General features: G+C 39.2%; 1 protein-coding gene across 1 annotated transcript in view; it reads left to right on the forward strand.

The window, feature by feature from the left end:
• The window catches only part of lrfn2b (leucine rich repeat and fibronectin type III domain containing 2b), a 199,498-nt gene that overhangs the window by 168,329 nt on the left and 13,686 nt on the right, over positions 1 to 17,483 (forward strand). Inside the window, exon 2 of the mRNA XM_065257406.2 lies at positions 3,778 to 3,865. Coding sequence (XP_065113478.1) covers positions 3,857 to 3,865 — 9 coding nt within the window. The 5' untranslated portion in view covers positions 3,778 to 3,856. The remainder of the gene's footprint in view (positions 1 to 3,777; positions 3,866 to 17,483) is intronic.

Here is a 17,483-nt window from a genome sequence, read left to right on the forward strand (position 1 = left end):
TTATTTAAAAACATTTAGGTACTTTTTACAAACAAACCTTTTAAAAACATTACTGGTGTACATCTTAAGACAAAACTATGGCCCTGATATATTTAAAGATAGGCCATTGTAAGCTATTTTCAAGTAAGACAACTAAAACATAAACCTAAATTTTAGTCTGTAACTACACTTAAACCAATGGTCAGTAACATTAATCTCTAAGACTAGTCTTAAAAGTTAGTCATACATTTTTGTCTTCATGACTGAACATAACTGCTTTAAGTATCATGTGAAAAAATATTTAAATTATTTAAATTATATTTAAATCCAAATAGTAAGACTGATTAGCCCTAACTAACTACTAGTTCTTCAGACTAGTCCTTAAAACACAGTTTTAACTTAATTATTCAACCAGCCCTAGTCTTGGAAAGACATATATTGTCTGATCTTAATAAAACTATTAATATTTTGTCATAAGCTTCACATTACTAGTTAATTGGTTAGATATACTTAGTCTGGCCCATTTTGAAAATGTCACATTTCAAAATGCTTGAATTGATAACCTCAAGTCTTTTAGTTTTAATGAGGTAAATGACTGCAGATCATTGAATCTTATAATAATTTTCATGCAGATGCAAACCCATGGACAAAAGGAACATAACAGCAGTTACAAATGAAATAACGAATACAGGTTAGAAATGGTTCCCACATCACTGTGAGACATCATATCAAATCTAGGAATACAACGGCAAAAGTTTATTTTATGTTTCATATTGATATTTGCCCAGATAGTACAGCAAATTCACAAAAATTGTTTTTCATATAAACATAAACATCTAGAGCAGTACTTTCAAGTAAGTGAAACACAGTGGTTTCTCCAGACCCAATGCTCAGCACATTTTGTATGATTCCCTCATCTGACACAATCAGTTCAGTTCATACAAATCTCTACTGATGATTAAAGTGGATTTGTTTAAAATAGAAGACTTTTGTATATGTGCAGAGCAGTGGGCTTCCAGGAATACTTTTGAAAACCACTGATCTAGGGGACAGTTAACGTTACACCCATTGTTCTAGATGCAAATATTTCCGGAATGATGAGCCAAAAATCCTCAGAGACACTTGAGAACATAAGACAAAAAAGCCCATCAGTTTAGTTGTAATCGCTGGACTCGTACATGGTTAATGCTGGCTGGCTGTTGGTCGGCATGTTTTCTAAGATATGTAATTATCCTAATAGACCCTTATAAGAATCTGAAAGCAGATGTTATGTGCAAAATAGTAGGTGAGACAAATATTTATGTGTCGTATACATATGCTATAGTCATCGTTCTTTGTTCTTAGGTTATTGCGCCACCTAGTGGACAATCTCTGCTATTTTTTGCATGTGAACTCAGTCTAGGTCTATACATATGTGTACCAAGTTTCGTGTTGATATCTCATTCCTATCATAAATGATAGCCATTTAAGTATTTGTGATACCGCCTCTTCGTACTTTTGACCGTGGTGTTGCGACGACGAGTGCAAAGTTCAACTTTTTTTTGATAATTATTGATATTCAATGTCTAAGGAATATTCCAGCACTGTATTGGTTCAGATTGGTCAAAAAACCTAGGACTAGTTCGCAAAAGTAGGTTTAAAAGAAAATGATGAATATCTAACAAACGATTCTACTGAGACAGTTGCTTCTTGAGGGAAAGTTGTTCATTGTAAGTACCTCTATTAAATGATATGAGGATCTTGTGGATATCTAAAACACTACATAATACACAATAATTTAAACACTAAAAAAACGTGATAGCGCCCCCCGGAGGCCGAATTTTTTCTTACTCTGCACAGACCTTCATGGCCAAGAGACAAACAGGCCCACCGCGTTTCGTTTCGATCGGCCTTCGTTAACCCTGTCTAATAGCTGCTTTTTCTTGATTGGCCGATGGCGGCCATGTTTCTTGAGCCATGCAAAATTCCTTTTAGACATTAATAGTACCCTAGACCAAGAGCAACCGTGCCAAATTTCAAGTTGATCGGTCCTACACTTTTGTAGCTACAGCCCTTCAAAGGTTGAGGTGGTGTTATAACGCCAACTAGTGGTCAAGCGGCGCAATTATTTGAACGTGAGCCCAGAATAGTCCCCTGTATATATACACCAAATTTGGTGTCGATACCTCTTTCTAATCCCAAGTTATAGCCATTTAAGGCCTAGAGGCTCCGCCCATAGGGGGCGTTTGGGCGTGGCTTTACGACGGTGAGTCGAAAGTTCAACTTTTTTTTGATAACTTTTGATATTCACGCTCCAAGGAATATTACAGCACTGGAATGGTTCCGATCGGTCGAAAAACCTAGGACTAGTTCGTTTTTATTTTTTTCGACAAAATCGAAAATAGCGAAAAAAAATTCTAGGCGCAAATAAAATCGGAGATATACGTTTTGTTCGTCTTGACGCAAGGATTCCAGTGATATAAGACACTTGACATTTGGACAAGCTTTCTGGGAGTTATGAGCATAAACGTGATTTCCGTCGTTATAGCGCCACCTATAGGCCAATCGGGTTGATACTCTGTCAACCTCTCCCCAAATTGGGTCCTACCATTTGGCCAAGTTTCAAGTCTCTAGGCCTTACGGTTTGGTCTGCACGTTCCGTTTTACGGCAGAATAATAATAATAAAAATCTTAACAATTACAATAGGGTTTCAGCGCTTCGCGCTTGAACCCCTAATAAAAATCCATACAAATACAATAGGGTTTCAGCCCTTCGGGCTTGAACCCCTAATAATAATAATAATAATAAAACAGACAAATACAATAGGTTTTCAGCACTTCGTGCTCGAAACCCTAATTACAATTTAGGAAATAAATCATTTTGACCATAGAGACCCATTCATTTCACTGGATGTGGCCAACTGCTCCAATAACTACTTTAGTTATACATTTTGTGAATTTATGTTTATAAAAACATTAGAAAAGACATTAAAAATAAATATTATTTTAAATGTGTCTCTCTGTGGCAGTCATACCTTTGTGTGTTTGTTTGTGTGTGTGATTGAGCATGTCTTTTCTATATTGCATTTGTGCTCTAGTACCTGGCCTACTTTTCTGTGTTGAAATTTTCAGATTTTTTCTTGATGCATTGATTTTTTTTTTTGCATTTCCCATTCATTTCAAGTGGGGTCATTTTACCCCCAAGGGCCCCTTTTGGTACATTTTTTACACATCTTTAGAACGACCGAATCAAGCCCAGGTTTTTATATGAATATTGACAGATAATCTAAAAAAGTCACAAAATCTTATTCCACTGAGATGAGAACTAAAGAAAAGTGACTTGGGGGTAAGATTGACCCCAATGTTACACAAAATACTTACTACATAAAAAAACTTATTACATTAAAAATTAAATATAAATATGTCTTTTAATAACATATATGACATGATATTTACAAATGATTAAACCAAATAGTGTGTTCATGAATGTCTTGTCTTATTTTAAAACCAAAAGACCTTGCTAAAGCAGCTAAACTGCTATTTCTATCCTCCATAAATAGGCTTTAAACTAAATCAATGAATAAAATGCTCCTAATATACATCCATGCCATGGACATACTTTGAAGTTTTGCTAGGTTTATTACAATAAAGGTAGGCCTGTGTTGGTTAAGATGCTTTTTACTCATTGGACAATCATATGCCCGCATTACCAGCATGCTTATTGCATTTTATTAATTGCATAAATCTGTAAAGGTCAAAAGTAATAATGAAGTGTGATGTGTTTGATGTCACCTCACACCTGCTGGTGTTTCTCCTCAGGTACAGTTTGTCAGATCTTCAGCTGGAATCAGGATGGTCGTGAGACTTGATTGACAGGCTTTGCCTATGGCAGACCAGCATGAAAGAGGTAAGAAGCTGCCAAAACATAATAATGATGAAAACATTGAATCAACTTTCAGATGTTTCTTTTAAAATAAACAAAACAATCGAAGCAAATTAGTAAATTAGTGGCAATCAATCAGAAGAAATTATCTTGTAAAAGTGAATAAATGATGACAGCATTAAAGCAAAAGTCTCAGCTGTCCATTAGGTCTTGCCTATTATTTGTGATTGGTTTTGTTTCATCATTTAGTGAGCTTACAGAAACCTGAAGTTGTTCTGTATGAAAGCTTTGCTACTTTTAGTCTGTCAGCGTGTGACAGTAAAAGATTAAAGTCTGGTCTAGTGATTGTGATGGCATTACTACTGTAAGTCAAATCTCCTCAGCTCAGTCTACAGCAATGAATCTGTGTCCTGGAGTTACACCATGTCTTTCTTCATTAGCGCCGTCTCCATACTTCACTTTCTGTTCGGCTGTTGGACTGTGCTGCTTTGGCTTAGTGAAAGTGAGACAAATCCAAGTGAGGCACAAATCCTGTGGAAAAATTCATCAGCGGGATGTTGAGCTGAGTATTAAAGCTCTGCGTCAAAACTAGCAATTAATTCTACTTTAAAGAAAGAGAAGCTTTTAGTGTGACGTTGAGCAAAGACATACATTGAAGAGAATTTGTATCTTTTCTGGCTTCCATTTCTGTATTGCTGTGTATATTCAAGATTCAGATAAATTGGGTTCCCATTAAACAACATCACTTTTCTTAAGAAATGAAACTGACATTCTGGCTGCAAATTGTTTCGAGTAAAAATGATTTTTCTTATGTTTCTCCTAATACTGTAGTGTAAAATTGTAATGTCTCTGGCCACCTGGCTTCTAGCCCTTTAAAGGGATAGTTCGGCCAAAAATGATATTAAACCCATGATTTACTCACCCCCAAGCTGTCCGAGTTGCATATGTCCATAGTTTATATATCCATATATTAACACTTTATTAACGAAAATAAATACCTTCCGGTAGCGCCGCCATCTTAGACTCCTCTGTATTCAGGAGAGAGTATTAGCGTAGTGTACGCACTTTTCTTAGTGATGTATGACAAATTCGGAGGGCGGGGGCACAGAGCAGCAGCAGAGTAGCCTCCGTAGGCTGCGTAAGCTCTCATCCTGAATGCGGACGCGACTAAGATGGCGGTGCTACCGGAAGGTATTTATTTTCGTTAATAAAGTTTTAAATATGGATATTTCTACACCAACACAGCGCGGATTACCCTCAGAAGACCTTTGTTTATCATCCTGGAGCCGTTTGGATTTAATTTGTGAAGGATGGATGCACTTTTTTGGACTTGAAGGCCGTGGACTATGGGTGGACCCCGTAACATTACATTTAATCAACTGAAAGATCTAAAATATTTTCTAAAATATCCGAAAATGTGTTTGTCTGAAAAACGATGGACATATGCAACTCGGACAGCTTGGGGGTGAGTAAATCATTTTTTTAATATCATTTTTGGCCGAACTATCCCTTTAAGACTTAAGGGCCGTTCACATTATAACGATAACTATAACCATAACTTTATTAGGGCTTGCAACACTCAACAATAGCGCAGCACTCACGCAAATCATTTACCTTTAATGGCATTTAACTATAACTGCATATTTCCTTTAATAAAAATGCTTGTAATTGTTCACATGTCATTAAATGTATAAATATGCTGTTATTGTTGCAATTACAGCAGCTATAACCAGCAGATGTTCTTAAACAGTATCTCTAAACAGTCCATCGAGATCCCAATGGTATCGTTCCTTGTGTTTTTATCATTAAGGTTGTTGTGTGAACTCCGCTATTCTCTTTAAAATAAAATGTATATAGTAGACAGAATGTGAAGTAGACAGAATGTAAAAAGGATATGATCCTGAGGTATTCAGGGAGTTATCTGTATCCGTATAAGTGTGAAAGCAGCAGCGTGAAGTTCAAGTGTAAAGATGTCCAAATATAATACAATTATGCAATGTGTTACATGAAGGTGACAGCACAAAGTGCTGTGTGCAAGATTATGCAAAGTTAATTGTTACTTTCTGCACTGTTCATTTTTTTATCTAAAGATGAGTTGTTATAACTTATTATATGTCAACTTAATTTTATAAGTTATAAGAACTCATCAACAACAGTTGAAATTACTTGTAAATCTAAGTTAATTTAAATAAAAGGCAGCAAATAATTTTTTTACAATGTGTGTAAAACTATAGACGTGTCCATGTTAAGGAGTCTGGAGCTTCTTCGTCTTGGCCCTCAGATTATGCAAGCATTTGCCTGATGGCAGCAGTGTAAGCAGACAGGCGTGTGGGGTGTAATGAGTCTTTAATGATTTTGGCAGCACTGTTGCTATAATGTCGGGTGTAAACTCCGCTGCCGTGCTTATTTTACCAGGGCTTGAGTGTGAACAATCCAGGTCAGATCTTCTGAAATGTGCATTCTGAGAATACAATAGAGAGGTTTGAGAAGTGCACAGAGAGAAAGAGAGAGAGAGAGAGAGAGAGAGAGAGAGAGAGAGAGAGAGAGAGAGAGAGAGAGAGAGAGAGTGAGAGATTGAACAGCTTGAGGATGTGATCGAGGATGTTGGGGACCCACGATAACGGCCTGCTGGAACTTAAGCACAGCTTATGCAATGTCACTCCTAGCACTCTCTGTTCTTCTCAACACCGTTAGAGTTGGGGTTGGACCTGATAAAAGAGACGTTCGCGTTTGCCAGATACTCACCTAATCTCATGCGTAATCAGAGTTTACCATTAAGGGAGTGTCTTGTGTTTATTTTGTGAATGTGAGCATCTCTTTTATCATGAACGGTTTTGACGCGTGTGCAGCAGGCACTTATTTTGATAAAACACGTGATGCACATGGTTCACACGACGCAACAAACACATATTTTGAAAACGCAAGCAACACACATGACACTCCAAACACTTATTTTAAATTTGCGCCCCTCGGATGAACAGTCATGAGCCGCCACTGGTATATACAGTATATGCCAATTCCCCATAACAACTCAACTCAAGGAAAACTAAAGTTGAAAAAGGTCTCTCATCTGTCAGTAAATCTGCTTTAAATCCTCTTTATTAACTTAAAGGGCCCTATATTTATGATCTGAAACGCAAGTGTGAAGCGCAAAACGCAAGTGACTTTGTGGGTGGATCTTGGGCGCTGTTGCTATTTTCCCGGCGGGAGAAATAACTCTTGCGCCAGGCGCAAATCAATAAGGGGTTGGTCTGAAGTAGGTTCATTATTCATAGGTGTGGTTTGGGCGTAACGTCAAATAAACCAATCAGAACGTCATCCAACATTCCCTTTAAACGCAAGTGCGCAATTTCCATGGTGGGTTGCTATTATTATGACGGATTTACCAGGCGCACGCCAGGAGCGGTTCACAGCCGAGGAGACCGACGTTCTTGTAAGAGCACTCAAAGACAGATAAGTTGTTTTGTATGGGGATAGGAGAAACCCGCCCAAATCAGCGTAGGTTAAACAGGTGTGGGAGGAAATAGCCACAATTGTCTCATCAGCTGGCATCCCCAGGACGTTGCGCCAAGCGCTACAATGATGTCAGGAGACGGGGGAATCCCAAGCTTGCCAGCATAAATCGGGCACGCCGTGTAACGGGAGGTGGATCTGCCTCTACACAGGACCTGACGCCAGCAGAGGACATCGCTGCGTCCACCCTCACCGCTGAAAGTGTTTGGGGGCTTTGAAATCGGACCCAAGAAACGCAAGCAGTCCAACCACAAAGTACACTTACTCAAGTTCACATACATTAAGGTTTCTTATGAAAACATTTTAATTATTATTTACATAAAATAAACGTAATACAGCCACACAACAAACTTATGAAAATATTTTAATCGTTATTTGCATGAGAATTTTTTAACGCAGCCACACAATAAATAAAAACTATCACCACAATGCTCACCACTATAATTTCCCTTATCTCGTGTGTTAATATTTTTTATTGTAAAAATGTATGATTTGCAAAAATAACTGTTGCATCTGTGTAGATTAGAAAAGTGTGTGCGAGTTGTGCACGCTATACATTATGGTCAAGCATGCGCCCTTTAAATAGCATAATGAACCACGCGCAACGCGCCACTGACTTTAGACTAGTTTTTTTTTGGTCAGTGGCGCAATTGTTTTTTGAAACTGGAAAACAGCATCAGGGATGGTTTGCGCCGGAACACGCCTCCTTTTTTGTGCTGAACCGCCTAGAGAGCGCAAGTTCATTCCCTAGCTTGTCAACGTGCGACTGTGGAGCGAAAAACCCGCTCTGCGTCGGTGCAAAATACGAATGATACATGCGTCACTGACAAAGTCAATTGCGCTGGGTGCATAGCTTAGCATAATCCATTGAATCTGATTAGACCATTAGCATTGTGCTAAAAAATAACCAAAGAGTTTTGATATTTTTCCTATTTAAAACTTGACTCTTCTGTAGTTACATTGTGTACAAAGACTGACGGAAAATTAAAAGTTGTGATTTTCTAGGCAGATTTGACTAGGAACTATACTCTCATTCTGGCGCAATAATCAAGGACTTTGCTGCCGTAACATGGCTGCAGCAGGCGTAGTGATATTAAGCAGCTCCTGAAGATAGTCCCCTGCTATTGAAAGTAACCAAGTGGACTATTTTCCGGAAGTGCGTATTATCATTACAGAGACCTGGAGATCAGCTGAATGGATTCAAAAACTGTAAAAATCATATGTTTAACTCTAGGGGAGCTGGAAAATATTTTCAAAAAAATGGAAATGTCCCTTTAATAATAAACACTAAATCTGTGACATTCTTTGTATTCTTCACAGAAATCATCACAACACTGTTGTATTATGGGGTTCAGAGTGCAAAAATGACCAAACACACCTACAGTACTGTACTGTATGATCAGGAAAATGTTCACATCATGGTACTACCATCAGCATCAACAAGCAAACAATATCATTTTGGTTTCTTTGGCTGTTATATAAAAAAACAAGAAATCAAGAGCAACTTCTGAGGATTGCTTTTATTAAAATCTAACAGAGAGTAAACTTAAATGATGATTAAAGTCAAGACTGCAGTGGTCTCTTATTTTTTTGTGGCTGTACAAATCTTATACAGAATAGTTGACAGTAATACATTTATTTAAAATTTACTAAACTGACATATGAATTAAATCCTCCTTATTGTTTAGGACACAACGCATATGAGACTCACAAAGTTATTTTATTGGAATATTATTTGGTATGTCTTCTCTACTGAATGTCAGTTTGGTGGTTAGTATGTAACAGCCAGATAGATTGTCACAACGTATCTGTCACAAGGTATCTGGGATTAAACTGGGATTAAGGGCGACACAGTGGCTCAGTTTGAGCCTTTCTGTGTGGAGTTTGCATGGATACTCCGGTTTCCTCCCACAGACCAAAAACAAGCAGGTTAGGTAAATTGGAGATCAAATTGCCCCCCCCAACCTGTTTATGGATACATCTGTGCATAGATGAACCAGTTCTCACCCTGAATATAGCCATACGTATATGCTGGAATGGAATGAAGAAAGAAAATGGGATTAAATTTAAAAATTGACAGAGAGAATTATAGTTTAAGTTGGTAGTGCTGTATATAAGCCGTATACAGGAGCGAACTTAGTGATTTGGAGACCACATGTCGGGCTCCAACAGTCACCTTTTCTATAAATGAAAAGTTCAGAAGCAAAGCTGCTATTCTATTAACCTTTAAACTCACTTTAGTCACCGAGCTCAAGCTGATTTATCACGAGGATCACTGGAGCCAGCGGCTTATCAAATACTCCACATATCTAATATGAGATTATATATCTGTGACCCTTTTAACTCATACTGTACATGTCATTACAGTTTTTCCTCTGTTGTGGATGTTTTAGGACAGATAAGCATTAGAGTTTTGCTCTGTTATTTGACCTCAGATTGTTCTTGTGTCAGTCTAACTGAGTTTAATGAAATATTCAGGGTCAAACACTATCTGTATGATATGCCACAGAAAATAATGTATACAATCAAATATACACAGGAAATGTTTTTCACATTTAAAAGGCAGTTTTTATTTAGTTTTTCTTCATGCGATTAGGATTCAAGTCAATTCATTTGTTCAGTAGAAACAGTCTGATGCTAAAAGACAGATATGAAGACATTGGTGTGGGCTGATAGTTCTTTAAAGCTCCCATAACACACGCTGTTTCTGCTCATCTCATGCTAATCTTGAGTACCTATAGAGTTGTACTGCATCCCTCATATCTCTGAAGAGTCTTTAGTTTTATCGGATTTATAAAAGACAGATCAGCTGTAGGAAATGTTTCCGAAAAAAATCCCAAAGGCGTCCTGCGGGAGGAGTGAGTCACGAACAAGCAACACACACAAAACATTATCCCACTATCTCTGGATAACTTTAAATCTTATGAAGAATTTGATACATGTGCTCGATTGGTACACAATAAATATAAAAGTCCGTTTGAAAATCTACAGACTGCTACTTTCACTGCTGATATTTTGTATTCACGTGGTTTCATGTATTTTGCAGTAATACCATGTTTTCTTTAGACGTTTTCATCGGAAGCACACGCATTGTCACGTTTACTCACCTGAGACCATGTTAACATCCAGTATATGCTTGTTTCTCTGTCTGGCTAGTGGATAAACTGACCTTTTGAACAAATATCTTGTGGAAAATAACAAATGTTTAGGTTTTCTAAACACGAGGGGAGATGGGGATCATGGATGTCCGCTGTGGGAAGGGAGGTTTGGCGTCTGCTAAATGCCTAAATGTAAAATGTCATCTTTCTCAAAGTGTGTTCAGGGTTCCCACAGGTCCTTGAAATCCTGAAAGTTTGTGAATCTTGGGGAAAAAATTCAAGGCCCCTGGGAAGTTTCTGAAAATATACATACATAGAGACAGGTCATTGAATGTGCTTGAATCCATTTTATGCAAGAAATTTTCTGGAAAAAAAGTGTGGGATAATACCATAAAAATTCTAGACTATTTAAAGGGATACTTCACCGATTTAGCATTCAGCTTTGTATCTGTAGAAACCCGGCAGTATTACTGAATGACCATGTTTCCCTCCATCATTTCCCCCTGAGAGGAGAGATATCTGCATTTTGGTTCTGCAAAAAAGTCCTCCGATGATGCAAAAATCGTCATATTACATCATCGGAGGACTTTTTTGCAGAACCAAAATGCAGATATCTCTCCTCTCAGGGGGAAATGAGGGAGGGAAACATGGTCATTCAGTAATACTGCCGGGTTTCTACAGATACAAAGCTGAATGCTAAATCGGTGAAGTATCCCTTTAAGCACACATGCTTTAAATGCTTATATCCTCTGTGTGCGAATGTTGATTCATACCAAAATGCTTTTTGACACATAAAAAAAGTCTCGGGTTACATATGTAACTGTTGTTCCCTAAGAAGGGAATGAGATGCTGCGTCTCTCTGGCCATACTTCCTGCATCCCTGTAATGCCGTCTTTGGCAATATTTCAGATAGCGAAATACTTCCTGGCTTCCACGTCACCCTGTCTTTGTCGTTAAGCCTCACCATTGGTTGAATTTGATATATACACATTCAGACGCATTTACCCCTGGAGGCGCCCCAAAGTGTCACCGCAGTGACGCAGTGCGAGTTCCCTGAAAGAGAACTTTAACAATGTATCTTAAAAGGTAGCTGTCACGGTAGGAAATCCACTGTTTCCTCCGTGTCATGTGTGTGTGTGTTTGTTTGTTCACTCACCCTCTGCCATGTGCTCGTTAGAGCGATTCCCTTCACCTGTGTGTTGATTGTATCGCTCCAGTTGTTCATCATTACATCACCTCCATAAATACTCACCTGACCTTCTGTTCCCTGCCAGATTCTCACTTTGTGTTCGGCTCCGTGTTGTTTGGTTGTTCCGTGTCTGTTGGATTACGTTTACAGTTGGATGTGTATTGTCGTCGTCGTCGTCTTCGTGTGGATGTTCCCGTGTTCAGCCTGGATTTCACCACTGCTCACCACTCCACCAACGTCACACTCAAACACCAACTTCCACCGTAGTCTTCGCCACCATTGCCAACATCAACAACACCGGACGGTTACTTCCGCATTGACTCCCAATTTTCTCTCTTTACTCCTGCATTTGCTTCCGCTCATTACGTGTCATTACAGAAGAATCTGGCCAACATGGAAGCAGTGGGAGAACAACCCATATCCTCGTTGGAGGAGTTTCTCCAGCGATCGTTGGCTAGGATGGATCATCAGGATAAAGCCATTGACGATATGCGGAAGGCCGTCCATGCAATGGTGGCGAAAGTGTCCGAGCTCTCCCAGCGATCTCCACACACCACGCTACCCACTGCGCCACCCACGCCGCCCGCATCATCTTCACCTCCAGGGGGTAGTTCTTTTCCAGTACCCCGGTTCCCCCCCGCCTCGTATCGTTAATGTGGAGACCACGTATTCGGTTAACCGTATTCTGGACTCCAGACGGAGGGGACGCGGATTTCAGTATTTGGTGGATTGGGAAGGTTACGGTCCGGAGGAGAGAAGGTGGGTTCCTGCTCGAGACATACTGGATCACCGCCTTATTGATGAATTCAATCTACAGGTAGAGCAGGCTGGGAACGTCAAGGGGAGTTCCTAGGGGAGGGGGTACTGTCACGGTAGGAAATCCACTGTTTCCTCCGTGTCATGTGTTTGTGTGTTTGTTCACTCACCCTCTGCCATGTGCTCGTTAGAGCGATTCCCTTCACCTGTGTGTTGATTGTCTCGCTCCAGCTGTTCATCATTACATCACCTCCATAAATACTCACCTGACCTTCTGTTCCCTGCCAGATTCTCACTTTGTGTTCGGCTCCGTGTTGTTTGGTTGTTCTGTGTCTGTTGGATTACGTTTACAGTTGGATGTGTATTGTCGTCGTCGTCGTCTTCGTGTGGATGTTCCCGTGTTCAGCCTGGATTTCACCACTGCTCACCACTCCACCAACGTCGCACTCAAACACCAACTTCCACTGTAGTCTTCGCCACCATTGCCAACATCAACAACACCGGACGGTTACTTCCCCATTGACTCCCAATTCTCTCTCTGTGTTTATTATTAATAAACATTGTGTATTTTACTCCTGCATTTGCTTCCGCTCATTACGTGTCATTACAGTAGCACAATGTAACCTTACTCTCAATTGAAATGTGTCCAGATATTTAGTCCTTGAATTTGAGGGTATTGGACCTGGAAAGTCCTTGAAAGGTCCTTCAATTTGAAGTTAACTAAGGTGTGGGAACCCTGTGTGTAATGATAATAATAATAATTAGTTTATTTAAAATTAGTAATAGCTATACTAAGATAGATAAATACTAAGTAACAAATGATGTGTACACCAATGCTGTTCTCCCCCCCACGACTCTTTGTTGTGGTATTTATAGTAGTTGCTGCTGTGCACACATTACACAATAGATCACCGACAGGCCTCACAAATTTACACAACTTTAAAATAGAAAAGATCGTCTGGTCTCTGTCTGTCTGGTCCGCAAACTACGTTTTACTATATAACCAAACACCAGAAGCCACAAGTGAAACAGGAAATAACTCAAGATCACACCTGACCTCTCATTTGATTTATTTAAGTGGTAGACCCACAATAAGCTTGTGATCCTTGTTGTACAGTATGTGCACTGATTTGCAGCAAGAAGTAAAAAGTTTAAGGAAACTAAAACTATGCATGCTAAAAAACAATTTTACAAACTTTACGCTTGCTCTATATTTTCCTCTGGAGGTCATCGCTGATGTCATTTTCATTCAAAACACGTTTATACTGTGCGTCACAGACATGTCCAGATATTTGGCGTGTCTTAACAAGTTATCTGAGATTCTGTCAGACTGGGTTTTTGACAATGAACACTGCACAGTTGTCACTCATGTGAACAAGCACCGATTTCAGGCATTTATCTGCAATTTTCACATCTAACTGTCTGGGAGGGAAAATCTGTGCTGAAATCATACAGTGTGTCCGGCATAAAATGGGATATACTTTTCTGAGACCAGGGGACATTTAGTCAGAAATGATTTAAAACCATTACATGGAAATGACCTTTAAATAGAAAAGAAGATTATTCAAGAACATGACCGTGGCCGATTTTGAGAGGTTTTGCTCTTCAACTTTTGTAACTTTATAGTTTTATGAATCATTCTGCATCTGTATATAGTGTTTGGGACTATTAACTGTGTTTTTATGGCACATGGCTCTTGAACGCTTCATTCTGATTGGTCGATGAACATACTAAGGCAGGGCTTGTCAACTGGCAGCCCGCGAGCCAAATTGTGTCGCATCAGTCTGACTAAAAGCTATGGCCTGGGGCCTCATTTATAAAGTGTGCGTACACACAAAACGGGGCTATAAAAACAGGAATAGCACTTCCCATCCAAAGGTGGTGATCTATAAAATACAAACTTGATGGGAAAAGTGTGTGCACCTGTAAGTAAACTCTTTTGAGAAAAATGGAATTTGCGAAACAGATGGTGATTTCTTGAACTTAAGTGAGTTGAAGAAAGTACGTCAGATGAACGATTATAAGTAGATGCCACACACACATTTAATTTCACTCCATATCATACTTTAGATCCACATTATCATGAAAAATAAATCCAGCTGTTTTTTTGCGCTTGCACTGAATGATAATTGTTTCATACAGGCCATTACTACATCTTGTAAAATCCAATATTAAATCCAAATCATTTAAAATATTGAAAAATATATATTTACACACACATGTGCAAGTTATTGAGAAAGAAAAAATGGAGATGGCTTGCGTTTATTGGCGGAGGGCATACCATCTTGCGAATAAACAATTGGCATCCATTCTCATTATTATGCGGATCAGCATTCAGGACGTGATTTGCATTGACTATTTATGGGCGTGTACAGGGCGGAATTTGAGGCTGATTCAGGTACGCATGCTTGCAGGTGATCTGTGGTTTATAAAGGGAACATTGCTTACAGGTGTGACTGTGCACACACATGGTTTTATAAATCTGAATAATTTTTGGCATATGCCACTTTTGGCTTTTGGGCGCACGTAAACTTTTAGTATAGATCCTACGCACAGTTTTGTAAATGAGACCCTAGATTATGATATTCAGAGGTGCTGCCTGATTCTCCTCCATAAGCTGAGTAGTGTGAAATTGGACTGGATGAACAGGAGTGATGCAACTGGACAGATGGAAATTGCCCCAGCGTGTAATTTGGTTTTCTTGGCAGGTGATTTGTGGATTGTGACAGTGAATCCATAGGTAGCCTCGATGACTTGGTTATGAGGTGTGTGAATAACGTAGAACTGCGAGTGCAGTGCTCCAACCTGGAGAGTAATGTCATCAGTAATATGATTGATGTTTCCACAGTGACTGCCAATGGGGTAGTGCATTGAATTAATGGAACGTTGTTCGTTTGAGCAAAATCTTAATCAGTTAAATTGCCCGCTGCCCCAAAATCGATTAAAAGCCTTGGCCAAAATGGATTTGTCAGAGAACATCAGGTAGACCTCAGGCTGACACCTTGTGCTTGAGTTGGACGTTTGGGGTCTGGGACCCTTATGTGTCCAGACTCGCCACAGTACACGGCAGAGGTTCGCTCTAATCCTGCACTGTCAGAAAAATGTGTCAAAATGTTAGGGCTGGTCTGAACACTAGTTTTTGTGCTTCTAAGCTTCGGTAGTAATAAACAATGAATATTTAAAGCGGAGATCAAGTGATTAACGTTTGGACTTTTCATTACATTTACATGACGTTTAGGCAAAAAGCAGACGCTTTCATATTGTCAGGATCCTGCCAAGGATTCTTGTTTTGTATTTGTATCTGGTCATGATGGCAGGGTTCTGGCAGTCCCAAGCTCTATGTGGAGGCTCATGGCCTTGCTTATTGGGTCATGTGCCCCTTGTGTCTTGTCTCTTGTCCCCGCCCCCTCGTTCTCCTGCTTATTAGTAATAATTGATTTTCTCCCATCACCTGTTCCCCCTGTTATCTTGTTTGGTTTCTTCTATATAATGTCATTGTGTCCTTAGTTCTGTGCAGGTTCATTTTGTATTGTTCTCGTGTTCATGTTGTTTTATAGTTTAGTTATCTTGTCAAGTTTAGTGTTATCTGTCTGCAAACCGTGTTTCATGTTGTGTACCCCCTCGTGTTTATAAATAAAGTGTTTTCTGTTCCCCGCAACTTCGTCTGCGATTGGGTTCATCCGTCCTCTGATCGTGACACATATATAGATTTAAAAAGTGAGAAAGGAAAGCATTAAGATTTGTCATTATGTGCATCTTCTTTATATGTGTTGAAAAAAATATGTAGGCTATAATAATGCATACTATAATGTATATAACAATAATATAGATAATGCATAATAATATATAATACAGAAAGTATTATAATTAAGCAATATCGCTGGGGTTGGAGTGTAATATGTAAGGGATAATGTAGAGGCAGTCGGTAGTTATTGGGAAATAAGCCCCGACAGTGTGATCAGGACCCGACGCGAAGCGGAGGGTCTTGGCTGCCTCTACATTATCCCGCTTATTACACGGCTACTTGCAACATAAGAAAAAAAAACTGAACATGAATATGAATTTGAAACATTTTATTGGCATATTTGTTTTAAATTAACATTTTTATCCTTCCGCGAAACTTTGCACAGATGCATAAAATGATCGTAATACCTTATTAAGATCCTCTGCTTCATACTTGTCTCCATTTTTTCTCTTTTAGCCAGTCTTTGAGAAGTTTTAATGCCCATTCTGTATTTTTGTGTGTGTTGGCTTCGTAGCTGTCATGCTCTATTTTGTCAAGTTCAGTCTCAGTAAGCTGTCTGTGTCTTGTCGTGGTTGTCGAGTGTTTGTCACAAGATGGCGCCAAACAGACAGTAATCTTTATTGATCTTTATTGGCGCGGAGCAATTTTACTCGTGAAAGTAGTCCGGCTATGCGTTATTATTTTGGAGCGGTTATTATTTGAAAAGAACGAACCTGCAAATGTCTCAACTGACCAATCAGAATCAAGCATTCCAGAGAGCCGTGTAATAAAGCTCTATATCACGCAACTCAGAGAGCGATATATTGCTTTCATACAACAGTTCAATTGCACAAGTTTGAAAAAAGAAAACCAAAAAACAACAACAGAGTTATTTAAAAAGCCTCTTTGTTGAATCATGATTTGTTCACAAAAACAACCGTACGCACATTTCATGCACAAATTTCCAGTTCCTCAGTGAGGTGAAGTGTCTGGAAAGTTGCTGTTGGTGGACTGCTAACATAATTGGCCTGGGTTGAGAGCTCGATGGTAAGATGGGCTAGAACCGGCTGGATCCTGTTGTGACCAAGCCTTCTGTAACAGGGAATGCCTTTGATCCAAAAGCTGTTCTGTTTATTAACACGAAGGTTAATACAACAAAAGGCAAATAATGATACCGCAAACCAGGCACAGTGACTCAGGGCAGGCAGCAAATAATCAGGATGATAAACCAGGCAGAATAAAAACACAGGAAATTAAACCAGAAGAAGAGAACGCTCAGAATTGTCAGCCTGGGCAAAACAATGCTGCCAAAGAGCGAATCTCTGCTATAAATAGTTTGGTAAACAAAGTTCAGGTGGTGCA

Source organism: Paramisgurnus dabryanus, chromosome 12 (assembly GCF_030506205.2).
Source record: "Paramisgurnus dabryanus chromosome 12, PD_genome_1.1, whole genome shotgun sequence".
Classification (NCBI taxonomy): domain Eukaryota; kingdom Metazoa; phylum Chordata; class Actinopteri; order Cypriniformes; family Cobitidae; genus Paramisgurnus; species Paramisgurnus dabryanus.